Source organism: Sciurus vulgaris, assembly GCF_902686455.1.
Source record: "Sciurus vulgaris genome assembly, chromosome: 6".
Classification (NCBI taxonomy): domain Eukaryota; kingdom Metazoa; phylum Chordata; class Mammalia; order Rodentia; family Sciuridae; genus Sciurus; species Sciurus vulgaris.
Genome location: NC_136466.1, coordinates 42,599,421 through 42,617,310, shown reverse-complemented (window position 1 = coordinate 42,617,310; position 17,890 = coordinate 42,599,421). Strand labels below are relative to the sequence as shown.

Sequence of the window (17,890 nt, the reverse complement as noted above, 5' to 3'; positions counted from 1 at the left end):
AGAGCCCCTGGGGTGTGGAGAGTCTAGGAGGGGAAACTGAATGAGCCTACTTCCTGGTACGCACTTGTCTCCTGCTGGCGGCAAGGACAGCTGGGACGTTTGCATTCATGCACTACCAACAAGCTCTTGGATTGCCATTTGGGAGAGGAAGAAGCCTCTGGACAGGGAACCAGGAAATCTGAATTTGATGAGCCTTGTTTCTCTGGGTCTCAGTTTCATTCCGTCACAAAGAGGGAATTGAACTAGATATTCTCAATTCCCCTGCCCTTGCTAGGACTGTTTGTGTCCTGAGTGCTTGTTCCGTTTCTAGGGAAAATATTTTTCTGGTATATAGTAAAGCTCCCTGGAGTGGTTTAGCTTTAATAGGTCCTTTCTGGGATTAATGGGCAAATAAAATATGCAAAAGTCCTAGTGCAGAACTCAGGGTAGGGCCTGAGCAGGTGAGCATGCAAGGTGTGCATGCTTATAGGTTTAAAGCCAGAGCCTTAGAGACAGTCTGATACAAATCCTTCTACAAAGGTTAATTAAAAAAAAAAATCACAGGGAATTAAGGAGAGTTACCCAGATTCATATCAAGCGCAGCCCCAAGCTTCATCATTGCCATTAGAAGGCTTGCCTTGCTGCCTCCTCTGCACCCACCTGAGATCCCATAGGGGCTGCTTATTCATGGAGATCCTGACCCTGCTTCTCCCCAAGTCTCCCTCTCCAGTACACATATGTCGCCTCCAGCATACATCCTTCCACTCACCCTTAGACACGCACACTGACAGTCATTGTATATCCCAAAGGCAAGGGAGAACAGTGACACATGGAGTTGGCAGTGCCCATGAGGCACACAGCAGAGCAGATCTGAGCTGGGAGTGCCTGTGTGTGAATAGCTCTTCTACTGTGTTCTGACTCTTCTGTCCTTGGGCTGATCTCCTATCCCTCCTCTATGGCTTGGTTTCCTGAATTGTCAGAGCAGGTAATAATATCTATCTCATGGCATTTTGGTGAGTGGAGATAATCAATTGGCAAATAGTAACTATTAATATTATTTCTTCTATTATCCAATTACTTGGAATTCTCAGAACTCTGCAACTGATGGAATTGGGAAGGTACATGAAGCTTATAGTACAGAACCTACCAAGAATGTGTGTTCAGCAAAGTTTAGTTGCACTTGTTTCTTCAACAAAGAGGTTACTGGGTGAGAGAAGTTGGCAGTACCTATCATCATCACTAAACAGAAATTGTGTACACATTGTGTCTGAAGGGCAGAGGGTGTTAGGAGGACAGAATAGTAATGGGAACGAAATACAGGCACTCGGCAGGAATGGTGCAAACACATGAATACCTCATAGACCAAGCAAAGGAGAAGGAGAAGGAATGGGCAGTTTGCCCTGGTTGTACTCACCCCCAACAAGGCAGGGAAAACTGCTCAGCCAGTCCAGCTGTGGCCGTGGGAGCCTTTGGCACTTTGAAGATGGAGCTATTCAAAGGTTCAAGTCCCAGAAAGATGAACAAAATGATGAGTTTAGAGTTTGACAGGCTAGATCCACATCCTGTTGTCCATGTGGAAAGTACTTGTCCCTCAGCAACTTGGGAATCATAGATTCCCTTAGGTCAGGGTTATGGTGTGACGGTGCCAGTCAAATGAGATGATGCGTAGGAGCGCACCATGCAAAGTGGACGGTGCAAGATTGCCTTCGCCACTTTTATTGCCAGTAATAGCAAAACGAGGTGCACCGTGGAACCTCCAATACACAGAATGCTCCTGGAGGGACTCTCATCACACTCCTTGGACTGATGGGTTCTGGGAGCTTCTTATGAAGCCCAAAGCCCTTTATCTCATAGCTGATGTGTAACTGGATAGACATCTGTCCACTTAGCACAGGAGAAACCACCAAGAGAGGCTGTCACCAGGGCACTGCTAACTTCTCACTTGGGCCTGGAGTCTAGACACCTCACCTGACTGAAGCTAACTGGGCCTGTCCTTAGAGCCAGTTATCAGTGCTATTTTACTTAAGCAATGTTTCATCCAAAAATAACAATCATTTTGACAGCTAGCTTGCAACCAAGTGTCCAGGTGGTTTAGTTTCATTTGGATTCACACTGTAAAATGAGTGAGAAGCAGGGCTCAAAACAACCTAGGAAATTAGGCACTTGTGTCTCCAAAAATGTGAGGAATGTACATATTTATATCCTTCATGCACTAGACCCAGATTTTTATAGGAAGTGTAAAGGTTCCATCTCAACCTTCTTAGGCCCCTTGTTAAAATTTCACAGAGAATTAGGAACCCTGGCAGTCAGCTCCTTAAGATAAGCCTTAGAACTTCAGCAGAAGCCAGCAGCACAGGTTCTGGCCTCTTCATTCTGTGCTGATACCTAGTAGGCAGTAGCTTCCCCAGGCCAGGACTCATTTAGACTTATATGAACATCACCATCTGCAACGGTCTTAGTCAGAGAAAGGGCTCAATTGCTGTTGACTTGAAACTTGGCTAGGAAGGAGGAAATGTTGGGGGCTTCTTTTAGTCACACTTGATGGATACTATCTCCCTTTGTCTCCACAACGTCCCTGTAACAAAGTGAGTGAATACATTGTCCAAAAATGGTCCACCAGCAAGTGGCATAAATAGGACTTGAGCCAAAGGTTTACCTGATTCTGTGTTAATTTGAATTAGATCAGTTTCATTTGCCAGTGTCCCAGTGTATAGTGTTTTAGCCAACAGTTTGATTTCTTGCTATTCCATGATAGTGGTCTGGGGTTAGGCATTTGATAACTGGTAGGTGGAAACAAAGTTGTTTCCACTCAGGTGCCTTTTAGCTCCCTAGAGTGTGGATCTGATCTTCAGCTTGCTATTGCTATTGGCTGCCAGAGCTCCATCCATCATACAAGGTTCCAAGCAGCAAGGATGGAGGACAAGAAAAAGGCGTGACCTCTCTAAAAAAGATTTTCGCATACTTCTCACATTTCTGCATTTAACTGGCCAGAACTTAGTCATGTGTCCATACCTAGCTCCAATTTTACACAAGACTGAGAACTAAGATATTATAGCTGAGCAGTAATATAACCAGCTTAAAGTCAGGATCTTACTTTTGAGAATGAAGAAAAGTATGTTGTTGAAGACACTAGCACAGACCCAAACATCATACATTTTCTGTCTCTTTGGTTCATAAGTCTTTTAGTTATACTCTGTGGTTGTCATGTCTGAAGCTTTGTCTCAAATTAGAGGCCAAAATATGAATCCAAAATATGGCTAAAGTGGTCCCCCAAACTGGCATAAATGTCTGGTCCTATTTAAAGCTATTTAACAATTTGGTTATTTTGTAAGTTTACCTTTCCAGGATTAAACCCACTGTCAGTTAGCCTTCTTTAAGGGTTAAAGTCTCACCAGGCACAGTGGTACATGCCTGTAATCCCAGCAGCTCGGAAGGCTGAGGCAGGAGGATCGAGGCTTCAAAACCAACCTCAGCAATGGTGAGGCGCTAAGCAACTCAGTGAGAGTTGCTCTCACTGAGAGCAAAATAAATAAAATACAAAATAGGACTGGGGATGTGGCTTAGTGACCGAGTATCCCTGAGTTCAATCCCTGGCACACCCCTCCACCCTGCCAAAAAAAAAAAAAAAAAAAAAAAAGTTAGACTCTCACCGTGTTGTCCAGGCTGGTCTGGAACCCCTGGACTCAGCAATCCTCCTGCCTTGGCCTCCCGAGTAACTGGGGCTGTAGGCATACACCACTGTATCCACCTCATCAGTTCTTTTAAAAATCATCCAAAAGGACCTTTCCACTTATTTTCTTGTGCTTGCCTTGACACACCTGCAGAGGTTCCCTCATGCTTCTTAGAGGGTCACTTACAAACTCTCTAGCTTTTGAACATGTGGGGATACTACCAGCTCTGCCAAAATAAGGGGATCCAACCCTCAAAGAAGGGAGGTCAGACCTGCTTTTGTCTACTGAGTTAGTGATAAGGAGAGCTGCTGAACTCAAATTCACAGGGATCCAGTGTCCAGCACTCAATCTCCTGCTGGGTCCTCAGCAGCTGAGGCAGGGGACTAGCAGCAAGGGGGCTGATGGCTGGTTGACAACCCCCCCCCCCCGCTGTGCCTTGCTTTGTAGTTGTGGCCTCTGCTGAGTAACTGTCAGTTACCAGTAAGGAACTCATTTTATCCTAGCTAATCTAAGAAGTTTTTCCTTCTATCATAAGGGCTGGTGGACAGGAAAAAAAGACAGTAGAGCAAGGAAGGAAAGTTACCCTTTACAATTTTTATGGTGTAATCTACATAAAATAGTTACTTAACTCTTTGTTTTTTGTAAAGAGAAACATAACTTTTTTCCTTAAAAATTTTATTAAACAAAATATACCCGTCCAAAAGTTTAAACCCACTCAGAGCCTACCTCTAAGAGGTTAGAATGCCTTTGCCTATTTTTTTGTTATATTTTTATTTATTTTGTAATTGGAGAAAATGTTTTAAGTAAAGTTTTTATTCATGTAGAAAACTGAAAATTGCTGTCACATGTAGCATTGCATAGTGATCAATGGGTACTGTGGTCTTGGTTGTGGGGGAAGCTCTCCATGGGCTGAGGGGTCCACAATGGGACACTGCCCTGGGGTAGACAGCACTGGACCGAGAGCTGAGAATACCTTCTGGCATACCAGTTCACCAGGAAGATGCCCCAGATGGACATGGGCAAGTGTCCTTAATTGTCTGATAGAACATGCCTTCCCATAAGAGAACAGACCAGTTATTAGCCTTCTTCGGATGATAGATTCCTTAAGAGTCTCAAACCAGGCACTGTGTTGCACACCTGTAATCGCAACAGGTGTGTGAGTGAACTAGTCCATGGGTTCTAGATCCTCACCTGCACTTGTGGAAGCAGGAGACACCGAGTACCAAGGGCCTTGTCCTCATACCGACGTCTGGGATGACACCAGAGACAGTACACAACTTTGGGGTCACAAAACTGATGTTTAGCTCAGATGTTTCTTAATTTGGAGATGGGTTCCAGGGCGCGTCATCACCATATTTGGGCAGAAACATGTGTGCGACCGAAATTCCTACTCCTCTTTACGTGAAGGATCCTTTGCATTCGTGATATTTTCCCCACCTCCTCCTGGTACTGGGGAATCCAGGGTGCTCTACCACTGAGCTACATCCCCAGCTCTTTTTATTATATTGAGACAGGGTCTCCCTATGTTGCAGAGGCTAACCTGAGCTTTTGGTCCTCCTGCCTCAGCCTCCCAAGCTGCTGGCATTACAGGTGTCTGCCACCATGCCTGGCTTGAGGTTCTTAAGGAATCTGTAATCTGGAGAAGGTTAAGAACCTGGTCTGTTCTTTTATAAAAAGACATGTTCCATCAGAGAAGTGTGGAGACACTCAGCATGCCCATCTCAGAGGGATTCTTCCTGGTGACCTGGTGGACCAGAAGGCCTTCTCAGCTCTAGGCCCAGTGCTCTCCCTATGGCAGTGTCCCATTGTGGACTCTCCTGCAGTGGCTGTGATGGAAATGAGTATTCCCTGAGCCAGCTTGCACCATCCACCTGACAGCCCACAGCTTTCTGCATCAACTTGCCCCAGTCCTCCCCCAAACCCTTCAGGCAGCCCTTTCCCCCAGAAGTAAGAGGAGATGTGGGGCAGGAAGCATGAGTGGGCCCCAAAGTCGGGAACTTTAGTCCCTGGCCTGTATTTCTTGCAGAACATTTCAGCTCTATAAGTATTTGATCCTTTTCACCAGAGGGAGGTGGGGAACCTTATCACCATGCTTAATATAGTCATATAATGTGTCCCAGTGTCCAGTGATGGAGAATCCTCAGATGAATGGCTCAGAGGTTGAGGGGACAGTCCAGCTAGGTAAGTGAGTGAATTTCTGTCCCTCTCGGTAGAGGACTTGAAGCAGAACAGTCTCGGAAAGATTGTGCAATGAGAACACTGAGGCGTTTGTGCAGAAAAATCATCACACAAAACCTTATGTCTGAAAACCAAAGTGACCTTTTCTGAGCAGCCCTAGCCCTATAAGAGAAGGCAAATACTGCTGGACTGCCTGACATTTCCTTTTTTAAATTTCAAGCATTCCTGATTTCACATCAGCTATTGATCTGTTGGTTTGCAGCCCTGATGCAATTAAGTGAATTCACATTCACTGCTGTTGGTATTTAACAAAAACAGCAGCTATGAAACCCTACTCCCCACCTCCATCTCCTTCCAACCCCTAATCACCATACCCAACCCCTCATCCAAAGTGTCTCATGGAGGGTGAGATCGCAACAAAGAGCATTTTTCTAGACCTGAAATGAGAACAGTCTTCTGAGTTGAATTGTGTACCACTGTACTGTGTCCATCTTTAAAGATCACATTTATTTGCTTATTCCTTGCTTTAAATCTTTCTTGGCAGAAGCTACAAGAAGCCTTTAAAGAGGAAGGGAAGATTTGTTTTGATTCCATTGCTTACCAAATGGCATCCAGTAGGGAATTACTCTGTGCGCTTTCTGGACGAGGCAGCAAAAGCAGGTGGAAGCTGTGACTGGGAGAGCAGAGGTCTCCAGGTGTTGCTCTGGGATCACTGTGCTGAACAGGTCTTATAAGCAGTACTGTTTCTGGTTCAGAAAAACGCCGAAGCGTCATGTGGGGCAGGAGTGTGTGGGGCTGAAGCACAGTCTTCAGAATGTGAAGTTGATCAGGTTGAGATCAGAGTGCATGGTGCCCTTTGTTAATCTGTCCAAGAACATTCTTCTTTGCTCCAGTTAATCTGAGAGGGTTGGCTGGGGAAAGATAGCTGCATGGGTTCTGGATTTGTCTTTCACAGCATAATTGATCAGAAATCTGGTTCTGCTCTTTGGAGAGGTTTGGCCAACACATAAGAAGCATCTGTCTGGCTGATCCAGGCTGTCCAGGGGGCAAGGAGAAAAGAGGAACTGGCAAGAAAATAAGTGGACCAACTCTTAAGGGGAGACCTCAGTAAAAGGGAGCTTTCCCTTTCTTTCCTCAATTAGTCTGTTGTGTTTGAAGAAATCTGGGGGAATGAATTGCAGAATATCGATTTACCCAATTCAACTTTCACACTTTCCAAAAGGGATGTTGATTTGGTTTTGCCTTTTCCTTGCATCTATACTAGCTCTTAATATCATCCTTACTGAGTAACTCAGAAAAAGTCCTTGGAATACAGAACTTTCCTCTCTAGTCTGATTTTACCATCCAAACATTCCTACTATCCACACAAAATGATTTTTTCTCTGGCATCTGTAGGTTGATCATATAACCCAGATTGCCTGTGACACCTGATTTATGTCCACTGTCCCCTGAGATTAATACACTTTCGTTCTCAAAAGTGTCCATTTTTGGATGATGTATTTTTTTACTTGGTTACGCTAATTACAGGGAATGAAGGGAAGGAAATGAGTTTCTGCTGCAAAGACTGACCTTGTCCTTTCTTTCTGTCACCACAGCTCCATTTGGCAGCCCTGGCATCTCTCAAGGGAGATATAGTGGAGCTTAATAAACGCCTGCAGCAAACAGAGCGGGAACGGGATCTTCTAGAAAAGAAATTGGCCAAAGCACAGGTAAGGGATCTGGAAGGTTGTTTTTATTGTTGTTGGGTGTGTTAACTTTTTTGCTTAAAAAAAGTAAAACATGCAGAAACTTCCACAAAACAAAATCTGACTTAATAAGCAAATACTCTTGTCTGTTTGGGTTGCTGTAACAGACACCACAGACTTGGCTTAAACAATATTTCCCACAGTTCTGGAAACCAGGAAGTCAAGGTACCTGCCAGTTTGGTTCTTGGTAAAGGCTCTCTTCCTGGTTTGCAGACTCCCATTCTTCACTGGGTCATGGGGAGGAGCAAGAGTATCTTTCCTGTGTCCTCTTTAAATGGCCGTTAATCCTAGTTATGGAGGCTCTACTCTCACCTTCCAAATGCCCCACCTCCTAACCACCATTACATCTAGGGTTCAGACTTCAACATATGAATTTTGGGTGGGCACTCATACTGCCCAACTCAAGAAACAGAATTTCCTTGTTACCCTAAAGCCTCCTGTGTCCCATTTCAACTCAACACTTTCCCTTCCCACAAAAGAAACCACCAGGATGACATTCACAGTATCGTTTCTTGCTTCTTTACAGTTTCACTCAAGTTTGCATCCCTAGACCTGCAAATATACATTCCTAGTCTAGTTTCACCCATTTAAAAAAAAATAGGGGTTTCTTTTAAATGTTTTCCTCTACAGGTTTTTCCTCTGTTTGTTTGCTTTTTCATTTTACTGTTAAGCCTGGCTGTTACACCTACAGCCTTTCCCACAGTGCAGATGTTGCTGGCTGTACACTCATGGTACAGTTCAACATGTTCCTCCATATTTCCTGCTAATTGACAGCTGAATTCTGAGGCATGATCAGATTCATGGGCAACTCCTCTGGCAAAACTGTAAAAAGTATGTTTTTCACCAGCAGGCACATAATGCCTGGTTGTTCTTTCTGTGATGTTAGCAGCTGTTGATACTTAATGCCTAGGTTCATTGCTTCATTAGGACTTGCAGAATCATGATACTTCAACTCTAATATTTCTCAGTTTTTAATGGGAATGCTTTTATACAGAAATTTCCTGTCTTTTATTTGTTGAAGCATAGTCTAGTTCATAGAAGAAGGACAAAATAAAATACGAATCTTCCGTGGGAGGCAGGAAGGAGGGGACATGTTCTGGGGAGTGATATTGAGCAAATTATATTTTCATATTGTGTGCATGTATGATTATGTAACAATAAATCCCATCATTATATACAACTATAATGCACCAATAAAAAATGTGAGGAAAAAAATATGAATCTTCCTATTTAATAACATAATGAATTGATTCCCTATGATCCTATGAATGTGCCCATTAATTATTATGAATTTATATATTTAAATATAGTTTGATTATAATTCATTATAATGATTTTCCTTGTAAAATGACTTAAACTATATTATCTTTAGCTAGTGAAAGCCTCTTCAGGTTGATTCCTGAGTCTTAGAGCATAAACTAGTTATGCCAGACACCTAGACTACAGTTCTTGCCCTGAACCTAGAATCAATTGTTCTCCAAGTAACCATAACTTTTCTCAGCAGAAATGATATTTCAAGACCATTGTCTGGTTACTAAGAATACTTATTGCTTATAAGTTCTTCATTGTATTTGGATTTCTTTAATCGATGAGCCAGAAAATTATTATTAGCTTATGTACATATGTACATGTAGAATTTTAAGATATGCATAAAATTTGAGATAAAATACTTTAGGAATTCATGCTAATATCTCTAATGGATTTCTTTACTCAATTTCTTTGCCTTTTTTTTTTTTTTTTCCTCTCAATACTAGGAATTGAACCTGGGGGTACTTTACCACTGAGCCATGTCCCTAGCCCTTTTTATTTTTTATTTTGAGACAGGCTCTTATTAAGTTGCTGAGGCTGGCCTTATGGCAATGTCCCTCCATTTTTAATTGATAAATGTATTTATTTTGTCTGAAGCTTATTTTCTAGTAGATTCCTTTAAGTGGACTGGTGGGTGTAATTGCCCCAGTTCTTGCATGTTAATAACAATGTATCTGTTTCTCTTCATACTTGAAAGACACTTTGGGCTGGGGTGTATTTCAGGGTAGAGTGCTTGCCTAGCATGCCGGGGGCCCTGGGTTCATCCTAGCACCACATCAGAGAAATAGAAAGACACTGCTGGGAGCTAAATGCTTGGCTCATCTTTTCTTTCTGTGAATATGTTTCTTTATTTTCTTCTGGCAGAGAGCGCTGCTGTCAAAGTGTGAGGAGAATCTAACTTTCTTTGCCTTCCAAGATAATTGCTTACTGTGGATATCCAAAGGATTCCTCCCTTCCTATGTTCCTACATTCCTTCCTTCCTTTGAGTCAGTAATTCTGGTTTGATATTCTCAGGTTTGCTATGTATTCTTCTGATTATATTTTTTTAGTCATCTTTTCTATTTCACGGAATTTTTTTACAAATGATATTGCTGGGCTGGGCTGTAGCTCAATGGTTGAGTGCTTGCCTAGTGTATATGAGGCCCTGGGTTTGATCCCTAACATCACTAAAAAAACAAAAAAGCCCACACATTAATATTAGTTCTATTCTCTTCCTTTGATTTTCAAGGTCTTCTATTATTCATATGTTAGATCATCTTTATCTTAACATAAGTCATGCTCTCAAATCCTTTATACCTCTTCCTTTTTTGAATTTAATTTTTGCCTGTTCTCCATGTTTTGTTTCTCTTGGGGGTTTCTGTGTTTTCTGTTCCTTTTATTCCTTCTAGTTTAGTGGTTTTTTTTTTTTTTTTTTTTTTTTTTTTGCGGTGCTGGGGATTGAACCCAGGACCTTGTACTTGCAAGGCCAGCACTCTACTGACTGAGCTATATCCCCAGCCCTTAGTGCTCATTTTTGACATGCATTTTTTAACTTCTTTCTAATTGTTTTCTTTGTTCTGGTACCTAACTTCTGAATTTTTCAAATTCTAAATTTTGTTCTTTGCTTAAAGTCTTAGTGCATTTTAAAACAGTAGGTGAGGGCTGGGGATTTGACTCAGTAGGAGAGCACTTGCCTGGTCTGCATGAGGCCCTGGGTTCAATCCCCAGCACTGCAAAATGAAAAAGAAAGTAGCCTATTGTTTGAGGGACTTTTCCTTTATTCCACATTGTGGCATCATTTCATGGTTGATAGGGATGTTATTCTGCTCTCTCTCGCTTTTTTTTTTTTTTTTTTTTAATTACACTATATGGATTTTGACTTCTGGTTTTTTTTTTTTTTTTTTTTTTTTTTTTTAATGTGAAAAATAGTTCCCTTGAACTTTTAGGAGGCAGAGTGAAGAAGGGCATTTAAGGTCACGAGGCTTTCTTCTAGTCAGAACTGTGCAGCCTGTGTTCCAGTGCTTCCTGGTGCTTTCCTTTCACCTACTTTCATCTGGATCTTTTCTCTCCTTTGTTTCTGTTATCCGCATCCTGCACCCTTTGGTTTTACTCCCAGCATTTCCTGGCAGAGAGCTCTGGGACTGGTCTTGAAAACTCTGAGGGGCTGGACTCTTGAGATCTTAAGGGGGCCCCTCTTGAGGAGTAATTCCTACTGGTTTTATCTTAAGCTCTCCAATTGGCCTTCTCACTTTCCTACAAGTGCTGATGAGTTGTGGGAGTTTTCCACTCTCATGTCCATCAGCCTTGTTTCCTCTGATCCTTCCCACAGATACCACGCAGATCTATGGGTGCTTACCTGCCTGTAATTTATTGTTCAAACTTTTGTTCTTGCTATGTGGATGCCCTGTTTCTTTTTATGTGGTGTTTCAGAGACAGTTAAAACAACCAGGCTGGTATAGCCATCTTTCCAGAAAGCTCATGTCTCATAACCACAGATTGAGTGGGGCAGAGGGATGAGGAAGGTTCTTGGTACTTCACATCATCCACTTCCCCATTCGACAGGCGACTTGCAGAGATCATGTGCTTGCATGAATAGCTTAGAAGGCTCTCAGGTGAATAGCTTAGAAGGCTCTTAGTGCCTTTTTCTCACTCTAGGATGTTGAACATGACAGAAATGTTCAGTTTTTACTTAGATGAAATTTTTACTTTAAACATTTTCCTTCTGATTATGAAAGTAATAAAGTAGTGCTGTAATAAACTTGAAAACAGCATTATGCTATTTGACTGTCTCTGATAAATTGAAACTTGTTAAAATGTTTCTTTTAAAGAGAAAATGGTTATTTTTTGTCTTAAAAAATAATAAAAGGGTGTTAAGTGACTCAGTTTTTTAATTTATACCCATCTAAAGCCAATCACTGTTAAGAGTTCTTCTTGGTGAGAAATTTTTTGTTTTAAAGAAAAAAATTATGCATGCTTTTAACTGGGAACTGGCCTCTGCCACAGTCTTAGATTTTTTTTTTTTTTCTTTCTTTTTTGGTACTGGGGATTGAACCCAGGGACTTTTTACCACTGAGCTATATCCCTAGTCCTTTTTAAAATTTTTGTTATGAAACAAGGTCTTGATAAGTTGCTTAGCGCCTCTTCCCTAAGGTGCTGAAGCTGGCCTTAATCTTGGCAATCCTCCTGTCTCAGCCTTCCAAATTGCTGGGATTACAGGTATGCTCCACCATGTCCAGCCACTCATGGATCTTAAAAAGTAACCAGGAAGGTATTAGGGTTTAAGCCCACAAAGAGAAAGCTGCTGGTGTAGCTGATGGTGAGAAGATAATAGGAAACTTGACTCTTTCAAAGATCCCTTTAGACTTATTTATGATGAAGCTGTTCTTGCAAAATAACTCTTGGTGACTGGTTTTACCTCCATGAAAATGGTCATATCATAGTGCCACTGACACCCATTTGCATTCCTCCACTGACTAGACTTAAAAATTACTCTATTTCTTTCACTGGAGATGTCTTCCCAGTTCTAAAACTAGGACCTGGAAAAGAGGACGTGTGAAAATGTCAGGCTTCCCATCTTCTGCTTCTTATAAAGATGAATTTATGCTAGAATAACATAAACACAGGGAATTGATGGTTCTTTCTTTTGTGTCATATGTCTTGCTTGGTAAGTGATTCATATTTGAGGCTTTACCAGATTGTTGAAGAGCAAATTCATGTGAAAATTTATGTTCTGTGGCTATAGTGTTACCAACTCGCCAAATATTATAGTGCTCTGATTAAAATGTATATGGTGGTTATATTCATCAGACATTATCACGAGAGCTTCAACATCTGTTGAATAATTACTAATGGTGGCTGGAGCTGGTTGAATAAGAGAAGGTTCATTATACACAGTCAGGGGATCAATCCGTAAGTGGAGTTTTGGGAATATTGAGTGATAGGAAAGGAAGAGCTGGGTAAAGGAATCTGGTATCAGTAGGATAAGGAAGACAAAATACCTCTGCTTTGACTTTCTGTTGCAGTGTAACAGATTCACAAATACAAACTTCATGGCTACAAACAATGCCTGACTCCCCTCCCAGGCTGAACAGGTGCACAGCTCCCACATGCATTCACACCAACTTTCAACAAGCAGGTGGAGACTGGCATTGTGGGAAACCAGTGAAGATTATGCATAGTCCTGACTTGATTATTTCAGCATACTTGCCATTTATTTGGTACCAACAATTATTTTTAATTAACTAACTTTACTGCATTTTTAAACTACAACAGAAGGAGATATATCAAACAAGCTTATGGGCCTTTTTGAAATCAGTCGTTGTAATATGGAACTTTTTTTTTTTTTGTACTAGGGATTGAAGCCAGGGGCATTTAACCACTCAGTTACATCGCCAGCCCTCTTTTGTATTTTATTTAGAAACAGGGTTTCACTGAATTGCTCAGGGCCTCAATAAATTACTGAGGGTGGCTTTGAACTTGTGATCCTCCTGCCTCAGCCTCCTGAGCCACTGGGATTACATGTGTGTGCCACCGTACCCAGCGATATTTCTAAGCTCTCTGTCCTTGGAAAGCAAGTCTGTTGGAATTTTCTATCTGTTAGCTCTCAGGAAAAAAACACAGTTTTCATGAACTGACCTAGAGCTAGTGTTTCTCTTATGCTGCTTCCTGAGATAAAAATATGGTTTGCATGTATTTTCTTTGTTAGGTTTGTCCCCTATCCTTTCTTACTCTACTTGGTGAAGTAAGCTAGCTGTTTGGCTTCTTAATGACATCTGTATTTCTCTTTGTTCAGCTTGCTTGATTTCTCCTGCCTTCCTCTTAGAGGAACCTGAGCAAAAATTTTGAAAGAGGATGGAAATACCTGAGTTCTGTTAGTTGTGACCAATCCACTGTGACCCTGAGAAAGGAGCATCATGCACGTCTTAGCATGTTTTAAAAGGGTGTGGCACCGGCCCCCCTTTCAGCATAGTTGAGAGGGTTAACACATTAATGATGGCATTGCATTTTTCAAAAATCTAGTTCATAATGCTCTTGGCTTTGACAGCTGAGACTAATGCAATGATTAAAGATCAGTGGTCTCCATGGAGTAAGTGAAAACCCAGTGAAGAACATTAACAAAACCATAAAGCTCCTCGGCATCACCACATCGCACAGGGTTTTTCCAATAAGTACTCATGTTCTCAGGCCAGTCTGCCTCAAGGCTGACTCATGGCTTTATCCCTGGATTGCACCACTGGCAGAGATGAGCCCAAAGGGTGTTATTCTCAGCCATTGAAATGAGGGTGTTGTTTGTTTTTATTAAACATTTTTGCATATAGGCAATTTCACCAGTTTTTGTGGCTAACACAAGTATTTATAGGGATTTAAATTTGCTTCTTCAGTATGATAGGAGAGCTAAGATCTGAAGAAGCTCAGAGTGTTTTAAATACCAGAAGAATTGCAGGAAAAGCAAAATTTCATCATACCTAATCTCAATCTTTTCTTTTTTTCTTTACAAACTGAAAGCCTATCGTTGCAGAAAAAAAAAAAAACAAAAAAAAAACAAAAACAAAAAAAAAAACCAGACTTTTAATGCTATTGACCTCCAGAAGTTCATGACAAATGAGATGCTGCAACAGTCGGTTTTCTGGATTTGCTGCCCTGGATGTGGCACCAGTCAAAAATTGAATTTAGGCCAGGAGGAGGGAGAACCCTGGATGCAATTACCTGTAATTATGGAAAAAATCAGTAGCATGTTGTTTGAGACTATTTCTCATTTTGTTCAACTGAAATTGTGTGGGGCATTTCTGTGCAACAGAGAGAAGAAAATAATACCTAACTTGAAAGTTTTGATAGAAGAAGTTGCCTTCAGTTGCTCCTGGAGGCTGCTAAGTAAGTTGTCACTGAATAATTGACTTTGACAGCTAAAGCTGGCCTAGTGGAAGCTGGAGGGCATGGGAAGGCTGGAGTTCCCCTGTTTGACACTCCCTTGTGTCTCCTTCCCTGATTCTGTCTTCAAGGGAACTTGAAAAGGAAGCTGGTTTTCCTTGCTCCCGTTTGGCATCATCAGGCATAATATTCCTGTTCTCCGTAGTTCATCAGGGGCATCTCTGGGCAAAGACCAGGATGCCATTGGAGCATTTCAAGCAAATGATGAAGAAGAGATCAGCCCACAGGGAGCTGGGAAAGGAAGAAGCATAGAGGAGAAGGTTGTGACTCAATCCCTTGGTGACTTAAACAGGAATCAGGGAGTTTTTCAGAGGTTTCTGCTTGTTACCTGGGTTACAGTAAATAATCACTTTTAGTCCTGTTTTCTTATCTACAAAATGGCTTTATTATTCAGGATATACAGTGCTAACAACTCCAATTTTTCAATGACTTAAAATACCAAAGGTTCATTTCTGGGATCTCACTAGGCACTTCCGGGAGTTATCAGGGGACTTTTTGCTACATTGTTCTCATTCAGGCTCCCAAGCTGATGGCCTCTACCACCTGGAGTGTCACTAGTAGCTATGCCCTGGCAAAGGGAGCATGGTAAATCCTGCAGGATCTCTTGATGGTTTCCCACAAAAAATGGTGTGTATTCACTCATATCACTTTGGTCAAAAAAAGTTACATGAGTGTATTTAGCTTCAGAGGAGGGGAAGTAAAATTTCACCATGCAATGGAGGCAGCCAGAGTCTTGGCAAAGGCCTTGCTGTCTGCCACAGGGTACTGATGCTTACATGATGTGCACCTATGCAGTGTCACTGGTGAAGCCTAACTCACACAAGAAAATCACAGAAAGGCACACTATTCATCAAAGTGTTCTGATCATAGATTTATGAAAAAATAGATGAGTCTTTTATCATTTGTTTTACAAGTATCTCATAACTTAGAAATTTAGAGGCATAACATCCCAAAACATGGGATATAGCAAAAAGCAACATTAAGAAGGAAGTTTATGGCAATAGCACTTAAATAAAGAAAAAACCCACAAAAACCTCAAATAAACAATCTACCATTGTATCTACCATTTTGTCAATAAGAAAACAGACTAAAAGAATTAGAGAAACAAGAATTAACCAAAACCAAAATTAGTAGGAAGAGAAAAATAAAGATCAGAGCAGAAATAAGTGAAATAGAAACCAAAAGACAAAACAAAAGAGTGAAGAGCTGGTTCTTTGAAAATAAGCAAAATTGACAGACCCTTAGCTAGACTAAGAAAAAGAGAAAAGATTCAAGTAAGTAAAATCAGAAACAGCTGACACCACAGAACTATGAAGGATCATTAAGATGATTATGAAGTATTATCTGCCAACAAATTTGAGAACCTAGAAAAAGTGGACAAATTCATGGACATATACACTTTATCAAGACTGAATCATGAGTAAATAGAAAACCTTGAGCAGACCAATATTAAATAAAGAGACCAAATGAGTAATAAAAAGTCTCCAATCAAAGAAAAGCCAAGGCTTCAGAGCTGAGTCTGTACGAAACATTTTAACTAACGAACTAATACCAATTCTCCTTAAGTTATTCCAAAATACAGCCAAGGAAGGAATTCTTCCAAACACATTCTTATGCAGCATTACTCTGATACCAGAAATAAATTAGGATGAAAAGAAAGAAGGAAAGAAAAAAATAAAAGAGAAAGGGAGGAAGGAAGGGAGGGAAGGGAAAGAAAGGAAGGAAGAAGGGCATGAAGTAGAATGAAAAAACAGGAAGGAGAGAGGGAGGAAGGAAGAAAAGAAGAAAAAGTCAAAAAAGTCATAGGCCAATATCCTTGATGAAGGTAGTTGCAAAAATATTAGTAAACTGATATTTTTGATATTTGTTAGTAATAAGATTCTTCACTGTAATCAGGCAGGATTCATCCCAGGAATGCAAAGATAGTTCAACACATGGGAGTCAATAAACATGATACACTGCTTCAACAGAGTGAGAGATGAAACCGTAGGACTTGAGGCTGCAGGTAGAGTTCAGTGGTCAGGTGCTTTACCAGGATGTGCAAGGCCCTGAGTTTGATCCCCAGCAACATGCGCACACACACGTACAAACACACATGCAGACATAGAATTATCTCAATAGATGCAGAAAATAAAATTCAGCATCATTTGATGATAATAGAAGGAACATAATATAATAGAGACCATGTATAGTAAGCCAGCAAATTACATTATGCTGAATGGGGGAAGCTGAAATCTTTCTAAGATCTAGAACAAGACAAAAATGCCCATTTTCACTATTTTTATTTAATATAGTACCAAAAATCCTAGCTAGACCAATCAGGCAAGAAAAAGAAAAAGAACATTCCAAGCCAGGTGTGGTGGCCCATGCCATAGTCCCAGCACTTGATAGGTGGAAGTGGGAGAATAACTTGAGCTCAGGAACCAAGACCAGTCTACATATAGGGAGACTTCACCTCAAAACAAAACAAGACATAGAAATTAGAAAAGAGGAAATCAAATTGTAACTGTTCACAAGATGACATCTTACATACACACAATCCCCAAAATTCCAACAAAAATCTGTTAAAACAATAAATGAATTAAGCAAACTTGCAGTATGCAAAATTAACATATACAAATCTGTACCATTGTAAACACCAATAGCAAATTACCTGAACTAGAAACCAAGAAAGCAGTCCCAATTACAGTACCTGAAAATTAAATTCCTAGGAACAAACTTAACCAGAGGTAAAAGATCTCTACAAGGAAAACTATAAAGCACTAATGAAAGAAATTGAAGAAGGCACATAAAAATGGAAAGACACCCCTGTTCATGGATTTGAAGAATCTGTATTGTTAAAATGTCCATAGGACCCCAAATGATATACATATTCAGTGCAATCCTTATTAAAATACCAGTATCATTCTTTACAGAACTAGAATAACAATCATAAAAATTATATAGAATTGTAAAAATCCTTCAACAGCCAAAGCATCTTGACTGGAAAGAACAAAAGATGAGGTATTCTACTACCTTGCTTCCAAATATACTGGAAAGCTATGGTAGTCAAAACAGCATGATATTGTCCTAAAAATAGATACACAGACCAATGGCACAGAA

At 40.8% G+C, this 17,890-nt stretch overlaps 1 protein-coding gene across 4 annotated transcripts in view; it reads left to right on the top strand.

Moving 5' to 3' along the window:
• Positions 1 to 17,890, top strand: part of MCC (MCC regulator of WNT signaling pathway) — a 511,343-nt gene that overhangs the window by 387,012 nt on the left and 106,441 nt on the right. For all 4 annotated transcript variants that reach the window (XR_013764460.1, XM_079143883.1, XM_079143881.1 and 1 more), the window contains one exon: positions 7,424 to 7,537. Coding sequence is in view for 3 of the 4 variants with exons in the window: in XM_079143883.1 (XP_079000009.1) it covers positions 7,424 to 7,537 (114 nt within the window). In the remaining variant the exon portion in view is untranslated. The remainder of the gene's footprint in view (positions 1 to 7,423; positions 7,538 to 17,890) is intronic.